Consider the following 15265-nt stretch of genomic DNA (forward strand, 5'->3'; position numbering starts at 1 on the left):
CCAAATAGAGATGCTATATTGATATGTTTTATAATTATTGGGAAGCCTATTCATTAGCCTAGATTAATAAATATCAGCTTGCTACAAGGTGATGATGGGCGAGATCAAGACAAGGGCTGGAAAAACTTTGAATATATCAATAAACAATATAGTCTAGCTCATCAAGATGATTTCTCTATGAATTTGGAATTAAAATCCTTCTAAAATGTCCATTTAGATATATAAACGCATGTCATATATGTTATGTATTTTAGGTAGATATCATGTTAGCTGTGTAGATGCAGTTAGCGTGAGATGAAAGGAGGACTTATCTTATTTTAATTTAGAACTAAAATTTAAAATTAGTCTTTATTTTCCAATTAGTTGATGAACTGAAAAATAGGATTCTTATTAATTTCTTTTGGGTAATGAGTCTAATCAATAAATTTATAAAACTTATACTCATGTAAATAAATCTAGCTAGTAATGGGTATGGATTGTATTTGCATGTAAAAAAAATAAGGGATTTAATATTCTTTAAATGGTGATTAATTAGATGAGAAGAGATATGTACTACAGAAGGGGCAGCGAGAAAAGAAAAATTCAAGGTAAGAAGATGATATCAAATTAGTAATAAGATTAAGATGATTGCCATAAGTGACCTAATACTAGAGGATAACGATATGGGCGAGAAAATAATACTGAGCAAGAAAGAGGATGAAGTAACCATGACACACCACATGCAATAAAATCTGATAGAATTTGGAAAAATGTAATGTGATGATATGCTTGATTTTTTTAACCTAAAAATTACATGAAAAGAAACATTGTAAGTTTATGAAACATACATTAGACCCTTAAGGTTATCCAGGATTACGATGATTCTTTAGCCCATGTAAGCTCCTCCTCATATCTATTGCCTCTTCTAAATACAACCTTAAGAATGAGTTTGATGGATCTTAGAAACTCACCCTCTTTTAATCATCCCATAAATGCAGAGATCATGTTTAACAATGACTTAACACAGGTCCTTTCTCAACTCATAGATCTGAGGTCATGGATAGGAAAAAGGGCAATAGATAAAGTAGTCCCCAAAAAGTTGTATATTCGATCAGATATCAAGCATTGTAGCAATCCAAGCTTTATATTTGATTAATTATTCTCTCTCCTTATCAGCGCTGTTGTCATTTCATCATATTCAATTGAATAGTAGAAAGTCTCACAATATCCCCTTTTTCAATGGTTGGCGCCACTTTCTTTGTCATCCTAATTTGCGCCTATGAGAGTGACGTGTGTCCTATGGGAAAAAAAAGATAAAATTTTTTTTAAATAAATAGTTTTCTGCGTGATCTGCTGATGCATTTTAACACATAACATCCACATATTGTGCGAATTTATTGAATGATGCATGGCCAAGTGTTCATAACTGAATATAGAAGTATGATGCTTAGTGTTGGAATAAGTTACCCTACTTTTAATTGGAGATGTGTGATGTGGAGATGCCGTTTGTGATGCAATGTTGACATGTTTTCTTTCTCAGCCAATCAGATGATGCCAAGTTGGTGGACCATTGTTCTTGAATATTCCAGCATTTACTACTTTTAAATGAACACCTTTTATCATATTGACAAGTGTACTTCCTTTCACATTCTCCACAACTAAATTCCTTGCTATTTACATCCAATCTCTTTTTCTGTTGGTCCATCACCCTAAATTTTAAAAATAAAAAACTTCATAATTTAATCATTGATTGTTCTCATTGTTAATAGTTGTTGAAAAATTGTGTTTGGTTGTCATTTGATTGAATCAAATAGTTGTTGAAAAATTGTGTTGAAAAGTTGTGTTGAAAAGTTGTTGAAAAATTGTGTTTGGTTGTCATTTGATTGAATCAAATGGGAACACATGGTAGGGAATTTGCAAAAAATGTAAAAAACATTAAATAAAATCCATTTTAATAAAATATCTAGAATATACATTTTAAATTATAAAAATATTAACTTCCTCATTATAATGTTAAGAAATTTGTAAAACATTTATTTCAACTAAAAAATAAATCATTTAAGAATATGGTGTTGTAAGAACCCTTCAATATATTAATGAATCCACAAAAAATGTAATATATCTTTAAAATAAGTTGCGTCATTTTAGGTTTGATAAGATCCATATATAAATATTTTAATACACAAAATATGTAAAATTTGTGATATTAACCTAATAATAAACATCTTATCTAAAATATTTATCATGAATTAAGATAGTAATTACAATGTGAAATTTTTTCTAGTTAGAGGATCATTACCAAAAGTTAAAGAGAACCATCTCGGAGTTCTACATCTTCATGTCAACATAAAAGGACATGAGTTTATTCTGAGATGAGTGGGACATGAGGAAGGATCCTCTCAACTTGTTGAAACCGTTTCAGCTTCTTACATACAATGTTAATAGTTCAAAATCAGTGGCAGTGAATGATTTCAGGCATATTGTTACAGACTTGGAGAAGAACCTGAACTCAGGTGTACCAAAATTTAGTCAAGCATAGAATATGATGTGATGTCCCACTCATCTTGACAGGTTCATAAACTTGGGACAGGCTCTATCCCTTTCTCACAAGAAGAGTATTAGGTCATCCTGGGGAGGGGGATTTCCCAAGGAGAAGAAATAGTGAATCTACTTGTCATTTCATAGGGACAGAGCAGAAGGAAGATGATTCGACCATTCAATGGTGGAGGCTTCAAATGAAATGTACCCATGTCTCAAAACTCTTGCACGAGAGTTATTTTTAGTGTGCATGATGAACACCCAACCAATAGCTTATTTTCCATGTTGTATCAATAGAATGTGGCTCAGTGCAACTAGCAAATCAATACTATTTTCATCATGATTTGTTGACTATGTTCAGGGGACATTGGAATTCAAAAATTATGGCTTGAATTTCCTATGTTGATGGGACCTAATATTCTCTTTAAATTTCCTATTATATTATCACAATTAATTAAATAAATCATCCGATCTCTAAAAATTATCATAAGCACTTATTTATACATATTTATCAGAACAACATATCCCATTGTAAAATGGTTAAGAATGAATGCCTGGCAAAAATGTTGATAACATTAACCCTAGTATAAGGCACATCATCTTAAACTATGTTTCACATTGAAATACACCATTTTAGTTAGTGATATATGATGCTCTTATAGAAATACATTTCATTGCAAACACCGTATTTATAAATATATCATCATAACTTTACTTGAGACTCATTTTCACCATTAAAAGTGGTGAGTTAGGATTCAGTAGGAAAATAAATTATAAAATACCATTCATAAATATGTCGTCACAAATTATTTTCACACTCATTTATCCAACTAAAAATGACAAATTATGATGACTTAAAAAAACATAACAGGTACTCCATTCATAATTATATCATCAAAAAGTATGTTTGGCACTTATTTGCCTTATTGAACGTATTAAATTACGATTCACTTCAAAAATTGTGTTGATAAAAGTTGTACTTTTCGGAATAATCGATATATATATTTCATAATTAATTTCCATCTACTAGTTTCACAATAAAATTTCATATTTAGTTGTCTGTATATTTGTTAAATTTTAATTTTTTGTTCCCATGTGAGAGAAACTATTACTCTATGCATATATATTTTATCTTCTCAAACATTTTTCACTTTTTACATGGTAAATATATTAATGATAGGTAAAAGCTATTTTAATAGAAAATTTTGTCAGAGTTAATGATAACTTTTCAAATGGTAAATTCTTTTATATTTCTGATACTATTTTGTAATACGTTATTCTGGTATGTATTATTTCCATTGTACACTTTTATGGTAAAATAATTCCTGAAAATTAATTAATTAATTAATATATTGGTATCACTTTAATTGGTCCCTCTTACCCTAGGAATTTTGAAAGTAAACAATGTTAGGTTATTATTTCATAATTGCACAATGCATATATATGCATTAGGGGAGTGTCATTTACTTAACATGAATATTTGATAATGTATTATCTACTTTGTTTTTTAATTAACATAAAGAAAAAATGAAATTTGATTAGGATATTATCATGAATTATAAACATACTTAATGTAGGGTAATGTGGACTTGATTCACTAAAAAAAAGTATAAATCATACAACTTTAACCAATTTGAAATCATGAAACAGTGGATGTTTATATCACCTTATGTAGAACATATTCTACTAATCGATCCTTGGACGAGTTTCTCAAACATTGGATGTCCGGTCTAAAGATATATCCCCATAATCCCTTGAACGTTGGATCTCCTCTTGATTCTCTTCAATACCTCCCGAAAATCTAGCAGATCTCCTCACTATCTTTCCAAACAAGAAAGACACGTATTAATTAAATAGGGCGAGATGGGGACTTCCAAGCTTGATTTCCATGGGCTCCCTTGCCCTTATGATGTGATTATGTCCAAGTATCAGTTTTAGTTAATAAACTTAATGGCCCAATAATATTTATTGATCATGCTTATAAATTAGCTATATTGATGTATACATTAATTAATTAAGGATTAATTTAACCCAATTGCTAGGTTAGTGGCCAACCTGTTGTGTGACAAGCTACACCTTGTGCTCTATAAATGACTGAGTATACCACTCTCTCATGCAACCTTCATTTTCATTGGTTATTATTTATGTATAATCCTTTATCCCATGAGAGACTCAAATGACGTAGGGTATGATAAACCATCAAACCATGATCTGTCATCCTATTGACGTGCAATGCAAAATCATGGGAGAACCCTTTGTCCCAAACTTCCACTACATTGGCCTTGGATTAAATTCATCTCTTTCCTTGAGTCAATCTCCACTTATAATGAGGAAAAACAATTCCACCTTGAGCCAATCTCCACAAAATCATTATGGATTTTTGGATGAACTTGATCTAAGACTAATTTGAATCCCATAAATATTATTGTCCATCCACAAGGTGCTTTTGGTGCCTCATGTCTGTGGACCACTTAAAAAATCATGGCATGACTCAAACTATTCAACAAATAGATCTAATACCATTCACCAATTCATACGGATAAATATTTCTGTAAAGAGAATCCACCATCCATCTTAGGTGTCTCTATACTAAAAGCCACAAAGTCAGCCGTACTTACCATGTGCGTACGATTTGATACTGCTAGTCTTTTCAGATATTTTGATGTCCATATTGATTATCCTTTGCATACAAATATTAAGAATATATTTAAGTATTAATGATCACAATATTATGATGCCATCATAATTCAGTTTGTCATCACATATGTCCAAAGACGTCATTATAAATATCATGCACGAATAATATTTCAATGATCACGAATAATGATAAACATATATTTCAATGATCTTAAATGAGACATAGAAGTATGATTGGTTTGAAGGCAGCATAAATCTATCATTTACCCCCATAAATAATTTTTAAAAATATCTAATAATCTATCTTCGCCATCATCCACAAGGTAGTATTACATCACCTCACACGTCTAGGGACATGCTTCATCTGTCCTGTCACACCAATGGGTACACTCATGTCTAGTGTTTGTCCAACCGATATCCGTCCGATATCCGATATCAGCAAGAAAACTGGGACGGTGTCTGATATCAGATATCAGATATAGGTTGGTATCCATCTTTTAGATGTGGACGGATATCGGTGACAGATATTGGAGGGGTAAGGATGGTCCGGATATTGATTACTGGATATCGGATTTCGATATCTGGATATCGGAACAGGTATCTGGATATCGATATCCCGTATCGACAGAAAAAAACAATATTAATCATCATTTTCAATGATTTAAATACATCCAATGCCATACGATTTTGTTATATTTTCAACCCGGTTAATTTATACAGTGCAAGTTTTTTATTTTCTTCCATATGGGATAATGGGATTCGGAGTTTACATTAGACTTCGAATCCCGCTATCCCATATGGAAGAAAGCAAAAATCGTGCTCTGTACACATTAAACAAGGTATAATATTCATTAAATGATATAGTAATATATTTATAAATATATAGTATATTTAAGCCGGTTATATATATAATATATTTAAAATGTTAATACTTCGTCCAGTAAATACAGCCTGAGTTTTCTGTTTTCTTCCATATGGGATAAAAGATTCGGAGTTCGAGCTGTATATATTAAACGTGCCCCTCATTAAAATAAAAAGCTCCCATCGAACCTCTTCCGCACGTTGACTTGTCTAACGGCTGCTTGATAATGATTAAATTAAATTTTTGTACAACCCTTCTAAGTTGGATATCGGAATCCGATATCTTCATCCTCCCCACTGAGGCGGAGACGGATGATGACATCGAGACGGATATCGATATCAGATATCTGCACTGTAGCAACCGATATCTGATATCGTTATCCGATATCAGGATATTGGAAAAAAACGGACACCAAAAATTTGATTTTCGGTATCTGGTACAGCATCTGTCTCGATACCGTAATCAGATACCAGTATCGGGATGGGCGAACACTACTCATGTCATGTCTTCATCACCCACTATTGAAAGCATCAACCACTGTGTCTTCGTCAACCGTTATGATGCCAGTGACGAGATAGAAGAAGCAACAAGTGACACTTGCTGAACCCTAAGATGCCGAAGGGCTTAGAATAAAATCAAATGACTCGATTTATTACGAGTGTAAAATGTAATGACTTGATATATTAAAGGCAATTGACATCATGAATTATTGGGACTGATCAAATATCAAGTGTCACTTTCCTTTTGTAAGTGGCATGATATTCTATTGTTTGATCTTTATTTTTTTTTCTTTGGAAGCTAACTGACATATATATCTCACAACAGGGCTTAGGGTCAAGTGTAAAGATAATAATGCAATGAATAAACGGTATTATGAACCCAATCTTATAAAACATTTTCCCGCTTATGTCCCTTGTTGAGTTGGTACAACATCCCATCAATCGCTCTCTGCAAGACAGTAAAACCTCTTTCCTCGGCAAAGGACGAAGGTTCTATTAGGAATTAGGATGCCGCCGATCTGTAGTTGTTGGCTTGGGGTAGGTGGAGCGTTGACAGACCCAAGACTGGAGTCAAAAATTCAGAGGAACCCGCGTTCGGATTACTCTCCACCGTGTCTCAGAAGTCGGAACAAATTCCACCACCCTACGTGCTTTATACATTCAACCGTAGAAGCAACCCCAAAGCTGGGAATTCTCCCATGGGGATTACGTCATTGCGTTTGGTGGGACACAACGTTGACCACTGAACGCAACTCCGTCAAAGCGAGATCCAGACCGATCCGGTTCTAACTCTCACGCGGCATCGAACGACTCGCACCAGTCGACTCGCTTCCAGAAGGTCATCAACAGGCAGGTAATCACCGTTCAAAAGTGGCGTCGTTATGGACTCGCTTCCACAGCTACACGTATAATAAGGAGAGCGGCTCGTCTTCTTGCGTAATTGTTTCAGGCGATGGAGGAGGGAAGGCGGGGAAGTGGGAGAGTTGCGTTTAGCGGGCCATTGAACAGCCGGGGAACGAGGAAAAGCGCTCGATTCGACGTCCCAGATGACGACTACGTGGAGATAACGCTTGATTTGAAGGACGATTCGGTGGCGGTGCACAGCGTGAAAGCTGGGGGCGATGGCGGAGAAGACCCAGACTTGGCGTTCTTGGCTGCGGCGCTGGACCGGCGGTCTGCTTCCTTTGGGACTACCTTCTTCCGTAGCGCGTCGAACCGGGTCCGGGAGGCCTCGCAGGAGCTCAAGCGGCTCGCCAGCGGCGCGGCGGCGGCGGCAACGGCGACGCGGAATAAGTCTGCGGCGGCGCGCGCGATTAAGGGGCTCAAGTTCATCAGCACCGCCGACGCCGCCAAAGGCTGGCCCTCCGTGGAGAAGCGGTTTGACGAGCTCGCCGTCGACGGCAGACTCCCTCGTGCTCTCTTCGGCCTCTGCATCGGTACTCGTCTTTTGGAATTTTGCATCTCTCCATCTCTCTCTCTGTCGCTTTCTCTTTCTCTCTCTCTTAGTTATCGCTCTCAGATATAAAAGTATATCGTCTATCTATCGCTCCGTGCTCTATCTCTCGGTCTGCCTCTCTAATATCTCTTTATCTATCTCTCTCTCTATCCATATATCTATCCATCTATCCATCCATCTATCTATCTCTATCTATATATATCTCTCTCTCTCTTAGTTATCGCTCTCGTATGTGAAAGTATATCGTCTATCAATCGCTCCATCGCTCTATCTCTCGTATCTATCTATCTCTCTATCTATATATCGATCAATCTATCCATCTATCTCTCTAAGATTTCGATCTATCTCCCTACTATATCTATGTATGTCTATCTATTATTCAAATATCTCTGTCGGTGTATCCATCATATATCTATCTTCGATGTATCGATCCACCAATCTGCATCTGTCATGATTATACTCTGAGCGAATTTCGCTGTCTTCTTTCAGGGATGAAGGAGTCTAAGGACTTCGCCGTGGTGTTGTTTGACGCGATGGCGAGGAGGCGGAGCATCAGTTCTGGGTCGGTCAGTAAGGCGGAGATGAAGGAGTTCTGGGATCAGATCTCGGATATGAGCTTTGACTCCCGACTTCAGACCTTCTTTGACATGTGAACTCTCGCCTCCTCTTCTTCCGTTTGACGTATTGATGTCCCTATGCTTCCTGGGGCTTGCGTTCCTGACCGCCTCCTTTCTGCCGAATTTGCAGGGTAGACCAAGATTCCGATGGCAGGATTTCGGAGGAAGAAGTCAAAGAGGTCGGTGGTCTGGCCTTAGCCTTCTCTCTCTCTCTCTCTATGTATATATCACTCTCTATTTATCTATCTTTCTCTCTAACTATCTATCTATATATATCTCTATTTATCTATCTATATATCTCTTTATTTATCTATCTATCTATCTCTCTAATTATCTTTCTATATATATCTCTATTTATCTGTCTATCTCTTTCTCTTTCTTTCTATATATCTATCTACCAATATATCTTTCGTTCTTCCTATCTATCTATCTATCTATCTATCTATCTATCTATCTATCTATCTATCTATCTATCTATCTATCTATCTATCTATCTATCTATCTATCTATCTATCTATCTATCTATCTATCTATATATCTATCTATCTATCTATCTATCTATCTATCTATCTATTTATCTATCTATCTATCTATCTATCTATCAATATATCTTTCTTTTTATCAATCTATCTATCTGCCTCAGACAAGAGGGAGCTCTTCTACCTCTTGTATGAGTTCTTCGACGGTGACAGAAATGGTGGGGTTGGCGTTAACAGATCATAGCTCTTAGCGCGTCGGCAAACAAGCTGTCGAAAATCCAAGAACAGGCCGAGGAGTACGCAGCGTTGATCATGGAAGAGCTCGACCCAGAGAATCGTGGCTACGTTGATGTAAAAACTTCCACCGACTCGACAATTCTTTTGCCATCGAAGATTACTTCCCGACGATCAGAGTCCGATGGTAACAAAATAAAACTGTTGCCCCGCAGGTATACACCCTTGAGCTGCTTCTTCTTCAAGGACCGACCCACGCGACGGGAGACGTAAGCGGGACGACGAGCCGAAACCTGAGCCAGATGCTGAGCCAGAAACTGCGGCCCGTGAGAGATCCGAACCCGGTTCGGAGACTGTGGCGAAGAGGGCAATATTTTCTAGAAGATAACTGGCAAAGAGTGTGGGTTCTAGCCCTCTGGCTCGGCGCCTGCGCCGGTCTCTTCACTTGGAAATTCATCCAGTATAAACAGCGGGCTGTGTTTGAAGTTATGGGCTACTGCGTCTGCTCCGCCAAGGGTGCCGCGGAGACAACCAAGCTCAACATGGCCCTCATCCTTCTCCCCGTCTGCCGGAACACGATAACCTGGCTGAGGAACCGCACGGGTCTCGGCGGAGTCGTTCCCTTCGACGACAACCTCAACTTCCACAAGGTACCAACCTCAACTTCCACAAATAACCATGACGAGATAAACCCGTCATTTTCTCTCGCCATCGTCCCATCTTCTGATGCCGTCGATGCATTTAACAACAACCATTTTTGCTAAATTTTGGCTTAAAAATCATCATCGACCCTTGTTGACGATGATGATAAGGAGTAATTTCTGCATAACCGGACGTGTGACAATGACGCTGTCGTTGAGATCAGCTTAATTGTCATCTGGAAATGCGGATTCCTAATGATGGGAAGAAAGGACGCCAAGCCGTCACCTTCTCTTCCCTAAGCGTGGAAGCCCAGATTTTCCTGAAAAAAGTCGATAATTTTGGGGATGGCAGGTGATAGCAGCGGGCGTGGCTTTGGGTGTGGGGACGCACGCGCTCGCCCACTTGACCTGCGATTTCCCGCGGCTGCTTCACGCGACGGACTTGGAGTACGAGCCGATGAAGCCCTTCTTCGGCGAGACGCGGCCCAACAACTACTGGTGGTTCGTCAAGGGCACGGCAGGCTGGACCGGCATCGTCATGGTCGTTCTCATGGCGATCGCCTTCACCCTCGCCCTGCCATGGTTTCGCCGGAACAAGCTCAATCTTCCCAAACCACTGAAGAGTATCTTCGGTTTCAACGCTTTCTGGTACACCCACCATCTCTTCATTGCCGTCTACGCCCTGTTCATCGTCCACGGCCACCACCTTTACCTCAGCAAAGAATGGTACAAGAAGACGGTGAGTACGTTCAATCCTTCATCCTTCCTGACCTCAGTTCGGAAATTAGGGTTCTACATACGTCAAGATAACGGTGCCGTTGACGAGTTTGGATGACGAACAATTGGTGGTTGAGGTCAACTGTACACCATCAACAACCGTCGTTTTCACCAACATTAGGTTAAAAATGGACAACCGCGCCAACATCATTGACGTAATGATGTCGGGGAATTTTAAATTTCTTAAGATGTGAAAATGACGCTTCATTTGAAGTCATCGTCATCTGGACATTCCGAAAACTAGAACGGAAAACGGTACGAAACCCTTACCGGTCTCGTTCCATCGTCATAATCGGCTCCACAAGTCTATTTTTCAGTCGTCCATCTGTTCCGATTCGTTCAGTCCTCAAGGGTTGTTCCGTCGTCCGTCGTTCCTACCTGGATGCCATTAACTTTGCAAAACTGTGCTTTGTGGTGCAGACATGGATGTATTTGGCTGTACCGATGATATTGTACGCTTCAGAGAGGCTGCTACGTCTGCTTCGGTCCGGCATTTGGCCGGTGAAGATAGTGAAAGTAGCGGTGTACCCCGGCAACGTTCTCACTCTGCATGTATCCAAGCCGCCAGGGTTTAAGTACCGGAGCGGCCAGTACATGTTCGTCAACTGCGCCGCCGTCTCACCGTTCCAATGGTGCGACGCTACTTTTGAAACTATGATATCATCTTCTAGCTTCTATCTGATTATCATATCCTGATTTGGGATCTAATCTGAGATGGGTTTCAATGGAACAGGCACCCCTTCTCGATCACGTCTGCGCCAGAAGACGACTTCCTCAGCGTCCATATCCGCACTTTAGGCGACTGGACTCGCCAGTTGAAGACTGTCTTCTCCGAGGTTTGCATCTCCACGATAAATTCTTTAGGTTGATAAACACCTCGAGCTTAGATCCATCCCCAGTTCAACAAAACATTAAAGGACCACCGATGAGATGCCGTAGTTTTTCGTAAGGATCACCCAAGAGAGCGATGGGTTTCCGGAAATATCTTCAGGCGGCCCTCTTTAAGAGAATTTCTAAATTCGTGTTCTTGGGTTTAGGGGTTAAACCCATTAAACCCTAGAAATCAAAACACAAAACCCCGAAAGGTGATAGTTTTTTCTTGAAGAAAACCCTAAAAATCTGATTAATGAACTGCAGGCGTGTCAGCCGCCAACGGGGGGAAAGAGCGGACTGCTTCGAGCTGACGTGAACAACGACGACCCCAGCCTCCGGTACGCATCTTCATTGACAGTACCCAGAATGATCTCGAACACATCCATCTGATTCCCATAGATGATGTGATTTTCCGATTCGCAGGTTGCCCAAGATCTTAATCGACGGTCCATATGGAGCGCCGGCTCAAGATTATAAGAAGTACGATGTGGTGCTTTTGGTAGGACTGGGAATTGGGGCAACGCCCTTCATCAGTATCGTCAAGGACATCGTCAACAACATGAAGCGGGCGTCTGAGGAGGATCGCGGCGCCGTTGATGACGATGTCGAGGCGGGTAGAGCTCGCAAGCGGGGAGGGACGAGCAGCAACGCGTTTCGCACGCGACGGGCGTACTTCTACTGGGTGACGAGAGAGCAGGGATCCTTTGATTGGTTTAAGGGGGTGATGAACGAAGTTGCAGAATCAGACAAGGAGGGAGTCATCGAGCTACACAACTACTGCACCAGCGTCTACGAAGAGGGCGATGCCAGGTCGGCCCTCATCGCCATGCTTCAGAGCCTGAACCACGCCAAGAATGGCGTCGATATCCTGTCCGGCACTCGCGTCAAGACTCACTTCGCCAAGCCCAACTGGCGCAAAGTGTACAAGAGTATCGCTCTCAAACATCGCGACTCACGCATCGGTAGCTCTCTCTGCCTCTCTCTATCACTATATCTCTCTCCCTCTATCCTCTCTCTCTCTATTATTCTCATTATCTCCAAGTCTCCTCGCGTTCTCTGTCTTTCCCTCTCTCTGTCTCTCATTCTCTTTCTCAAAGGTTTCCTCGCCTTCTCTCTCTTTCTCCCTCTCTCTCATTCTTATTATCCCCAGATCTCTTCGCTTTCCCTCTCTTTCTTCCTCTCTCTCATTCTCATTATCCCCAGCTCTCCTCGCTTTCTCTCTCTTCCTCTCTCTCATTCTCATTATCCCCAGCTCTCCTCGCTTTCTCTCTCTTCCTCTCTCTCATTCTCATTATCCCCAGCTCTCCTCGCTTTCTCTCTCTTTCTTCCTCTCTCTCATTCTCATTGTCCCCAGCTCTCCTCGCGTTCTCTCTCTTTCTTCCTCTCTCTCATTCTCATTATCCCCAGCTCTCCTCGCGTTCTCTCTCTTTCTTCCTCTCTCTCATTCTCATTATCCCCAGCTCTCCTCGCGTTCTCTCTCTTTCTTCCTCTCTCTCATTCTCATTATCCCCAGCTCTCCTCGCGTTCTCTCTCTTTCTTCCTCTCTCTCATTCTCATTATCCCCAGCTCTCCTCGCTTCCTCTCTCTTTCCCTCCCTCTCTGTCTCTCTTTCTACTTCTCTCTCATTCTCCTTGTCTCCAGGTCTTCTCGCGTTCTCTCTCTTTCTTCCTCTGTCTCTCTCTTCCAGGTCTCATCGATTTCTCTCTTTTTCTCTTTCTAATAAGAGTTTGCACTTGGCAGGGGTTTTTTACTGCGGCGCGCCGGCGCTGACGAAAGAGCTCCGCAACCTTGCTGTTGACTTCTCCCGGAAGACGTCTACCAAATTCGACTTCCACAAGGAGAACTTTTGAGCGTCCCCTCGACGCAAGAGAACCTCCTTTTTCCGTCATAATTATTAACAAATCCCGTCAATACAACTGCGAGGTAATTAAAATTGACCTGAAGCTAGGAACTGAAAAATCCGAAGACCGGCACGTGAAGAGAAAAAGCTAAAGAGTAGGAATTGAGGGGGAAAATCGCGGGGATTATGAAGATCGGAAAGAAAAAATCGCATTGTGTCTGGGAGCATTTCTAGATGCTAAATCCACATTGCTTCTTTAGGGTAATGAGCTACACACTTTTGCGCTTAGGATTGCACGCTTATTCTTTTCATCATGTAAAAAATCCATTGTAATATTCTGTCTTTATTTTTCTTCCTGATTGATTCTTGATTTATAAATTCTTCAATAAAACTCATTCTTCAGAAAATTGTCTCTCAAAATTGCGAGCTTTAAAAATTGGCAGAAAATTGATTGTCTATTTTTGAGAGATGCAAGATTCTTGCACCGGTTTGCGATTCCACAAAGATACGCATTTCATGGCAAGTCACCTTGCCATAGTCTTTTAACATGTCAATATTCTGTATTTAGAGATTAATATTTATGGTCCCAATTTGGTTGAGTGGGCCAAAGAGGAATTTTGCTCCCAAAATTCGGGCTCGGTCTCGGACACTCCGTTGGTGCAGGGCAAAATTTTCGACCCTTGTTGACTAGATTTTTTATGGAAAAAGAGTGAAGGTTTGATTTTTCTCCCTCTTTCTCGGTTGCTTTTATTATTTGGTAGCGAAGTAGTGTGCGGGGGAACATTCGATAGACTTACTTTATCTTTGTCTGCCCATGGATTAGTCTAGGGACGCTACTTTCATCTTTGTTGGAACTCGTTGAAGAGAACAACGACCCAAGACGCTACGGTGGAAATGCGGAATCAACTCGGACGAGATAAATGTGCGGGCATATAGAGACAGATAACAAGAACCTCTTACGTTACCGGCGTGACGTCAACGTCCAAGGCTCTCGGTGCAAGGCACTGGCTTCTCATGTGGTGCAGCAGAGCAACTCCTTCTACTCCCAAGTCAAGGGAGTGACCACCAAGGAGTGATGAAGACAAACCAAGGGAGAGAGAGAGGAGAAGAGAGGAAGAGACAAGAAGAATGAACAGAAAACTAATATGCATTGCCTTTGAGAACAGGTTTGCCCTCTACATATAGAGGGCCAAGTACAGGTTCAGGGAATGTGAAAGGTCTGGAATATGAAAAGCCATGAGCCTTTTCATATTCCTCAAGCAACCCTTTTCATATTCCCACAAAGAGACGAGAAGAAGGGGGTTAAGCCTTTTCAACTTCCCCCTCCATTATTGGGCTTTGACTAGTCAAGCCCCCCCTCTCCGCATTCTTGTAATGGGGGGCCTGACAAACCCCAACAATCTTACTTTCCTTGCTCATGTCAGATGTTTACTCAACATTTTCACCTACTATTTAGTGTACTCACATTTTCTTTCCATAAAGCACAATTTATCATCTGGAAATTTCAAATTTTGATTGTACTTGACATTATTCGTAGTGAAGTGGAACAAGGAAGAAAGTTAAGAAAAAGTAACAAAATATGTATACGATGATGTAAGTCACTAGTTTATTCACTAGTTTATGCTCAGCCCTCGGGGTAACTTGAATGGATTTAAATCGTTTCAAACTGACTTTGAATATGCGGGACATATAATTACCAATCAAGGGGGAATAGTGTTGTTCAATGTTCTCAACAGTTCATTAGAAGGTAGTGTTTGCGTTTTTGTCAAGATAACTTAGAATCGCAGCTGTTTTTGGATTCACTTACCCACTCTTGAGCAAATGGATTTCAT

The 15265-nt window shown here is 40.1% G+C and overlaps 1 protein-coding gene across 1 annotated transcript; it reads left to right on the forward strand.

Annotated features, from left to right (window-relative positions):
• Positions 1–7233: 7233 nt before the first annotated feature.
• On the forward strand, positions 7234–13792 carry RBOHA (respiratory burst oxidase homolog A). Its single transcript, XM_078576556.1, has 12 exons — positions 7234–7369; positions 7466–7952; positions 8462–8621; positions 8720–8768; positions 9306–9419; positions 9518–9952; positions 10296–10682; positions 11141–11352; positions 11454–11556; positions 11858–11931; positions 12017–12555; positions 13334–13792. Exons 2-12 carry the CDS (start codon positions 7469–7471, stop codon positions 13441–13443), a joined length of 2667 nt encoding a protein of 888 aa, XP_078432682.1. The 5' UTR covers positions 7234–7369; positions 7466–7468; the 3' UTR covers positions 13444–13792.
• The last annotated feature ends 1473 nt before the right edge of the window (positions 13793–15265 follow it).

This window comes from Wolffia australiana, chromosome 6 (assembly GCF_029677425.1).
Source record: "Wolffia australiana isolate 7733 chromosome 6, ASM2967742v1".
NCBI classification, from domain to species: domain Eukaryota; kingdom Viridiplantae; phylum Streptophyta; class Magnoliopsida; order Alismatales; family Araceae; genus Wolffia; species Wolffia australiana.

Excerpts from the sequence above, each read along its gene's own strand:
- RBOHA (XM_078576556.1), top strand. The coding sequence starts at position 7,469 with ATGGAGGAGGGAAGGCGGGGAAGTGGGAGAGTTGCGTTTAGCGGGCCA. Across the intron at positions 8,622-8,719 it reads CTTCAGACCTTCTTTGACAT|GGTAGACCAAGATTCCGATG; the intron begins GTGAACTCTCGC and ends CCGAATTTGCAG. Across the intron at positions 9,420-9,517 it reads AGAATCGTGGCTACGTTGAT|GTATACACCCTTGAGCTGCT; the intron begins GTAAAAACTTCC and ends GTTGCCCCGCAG.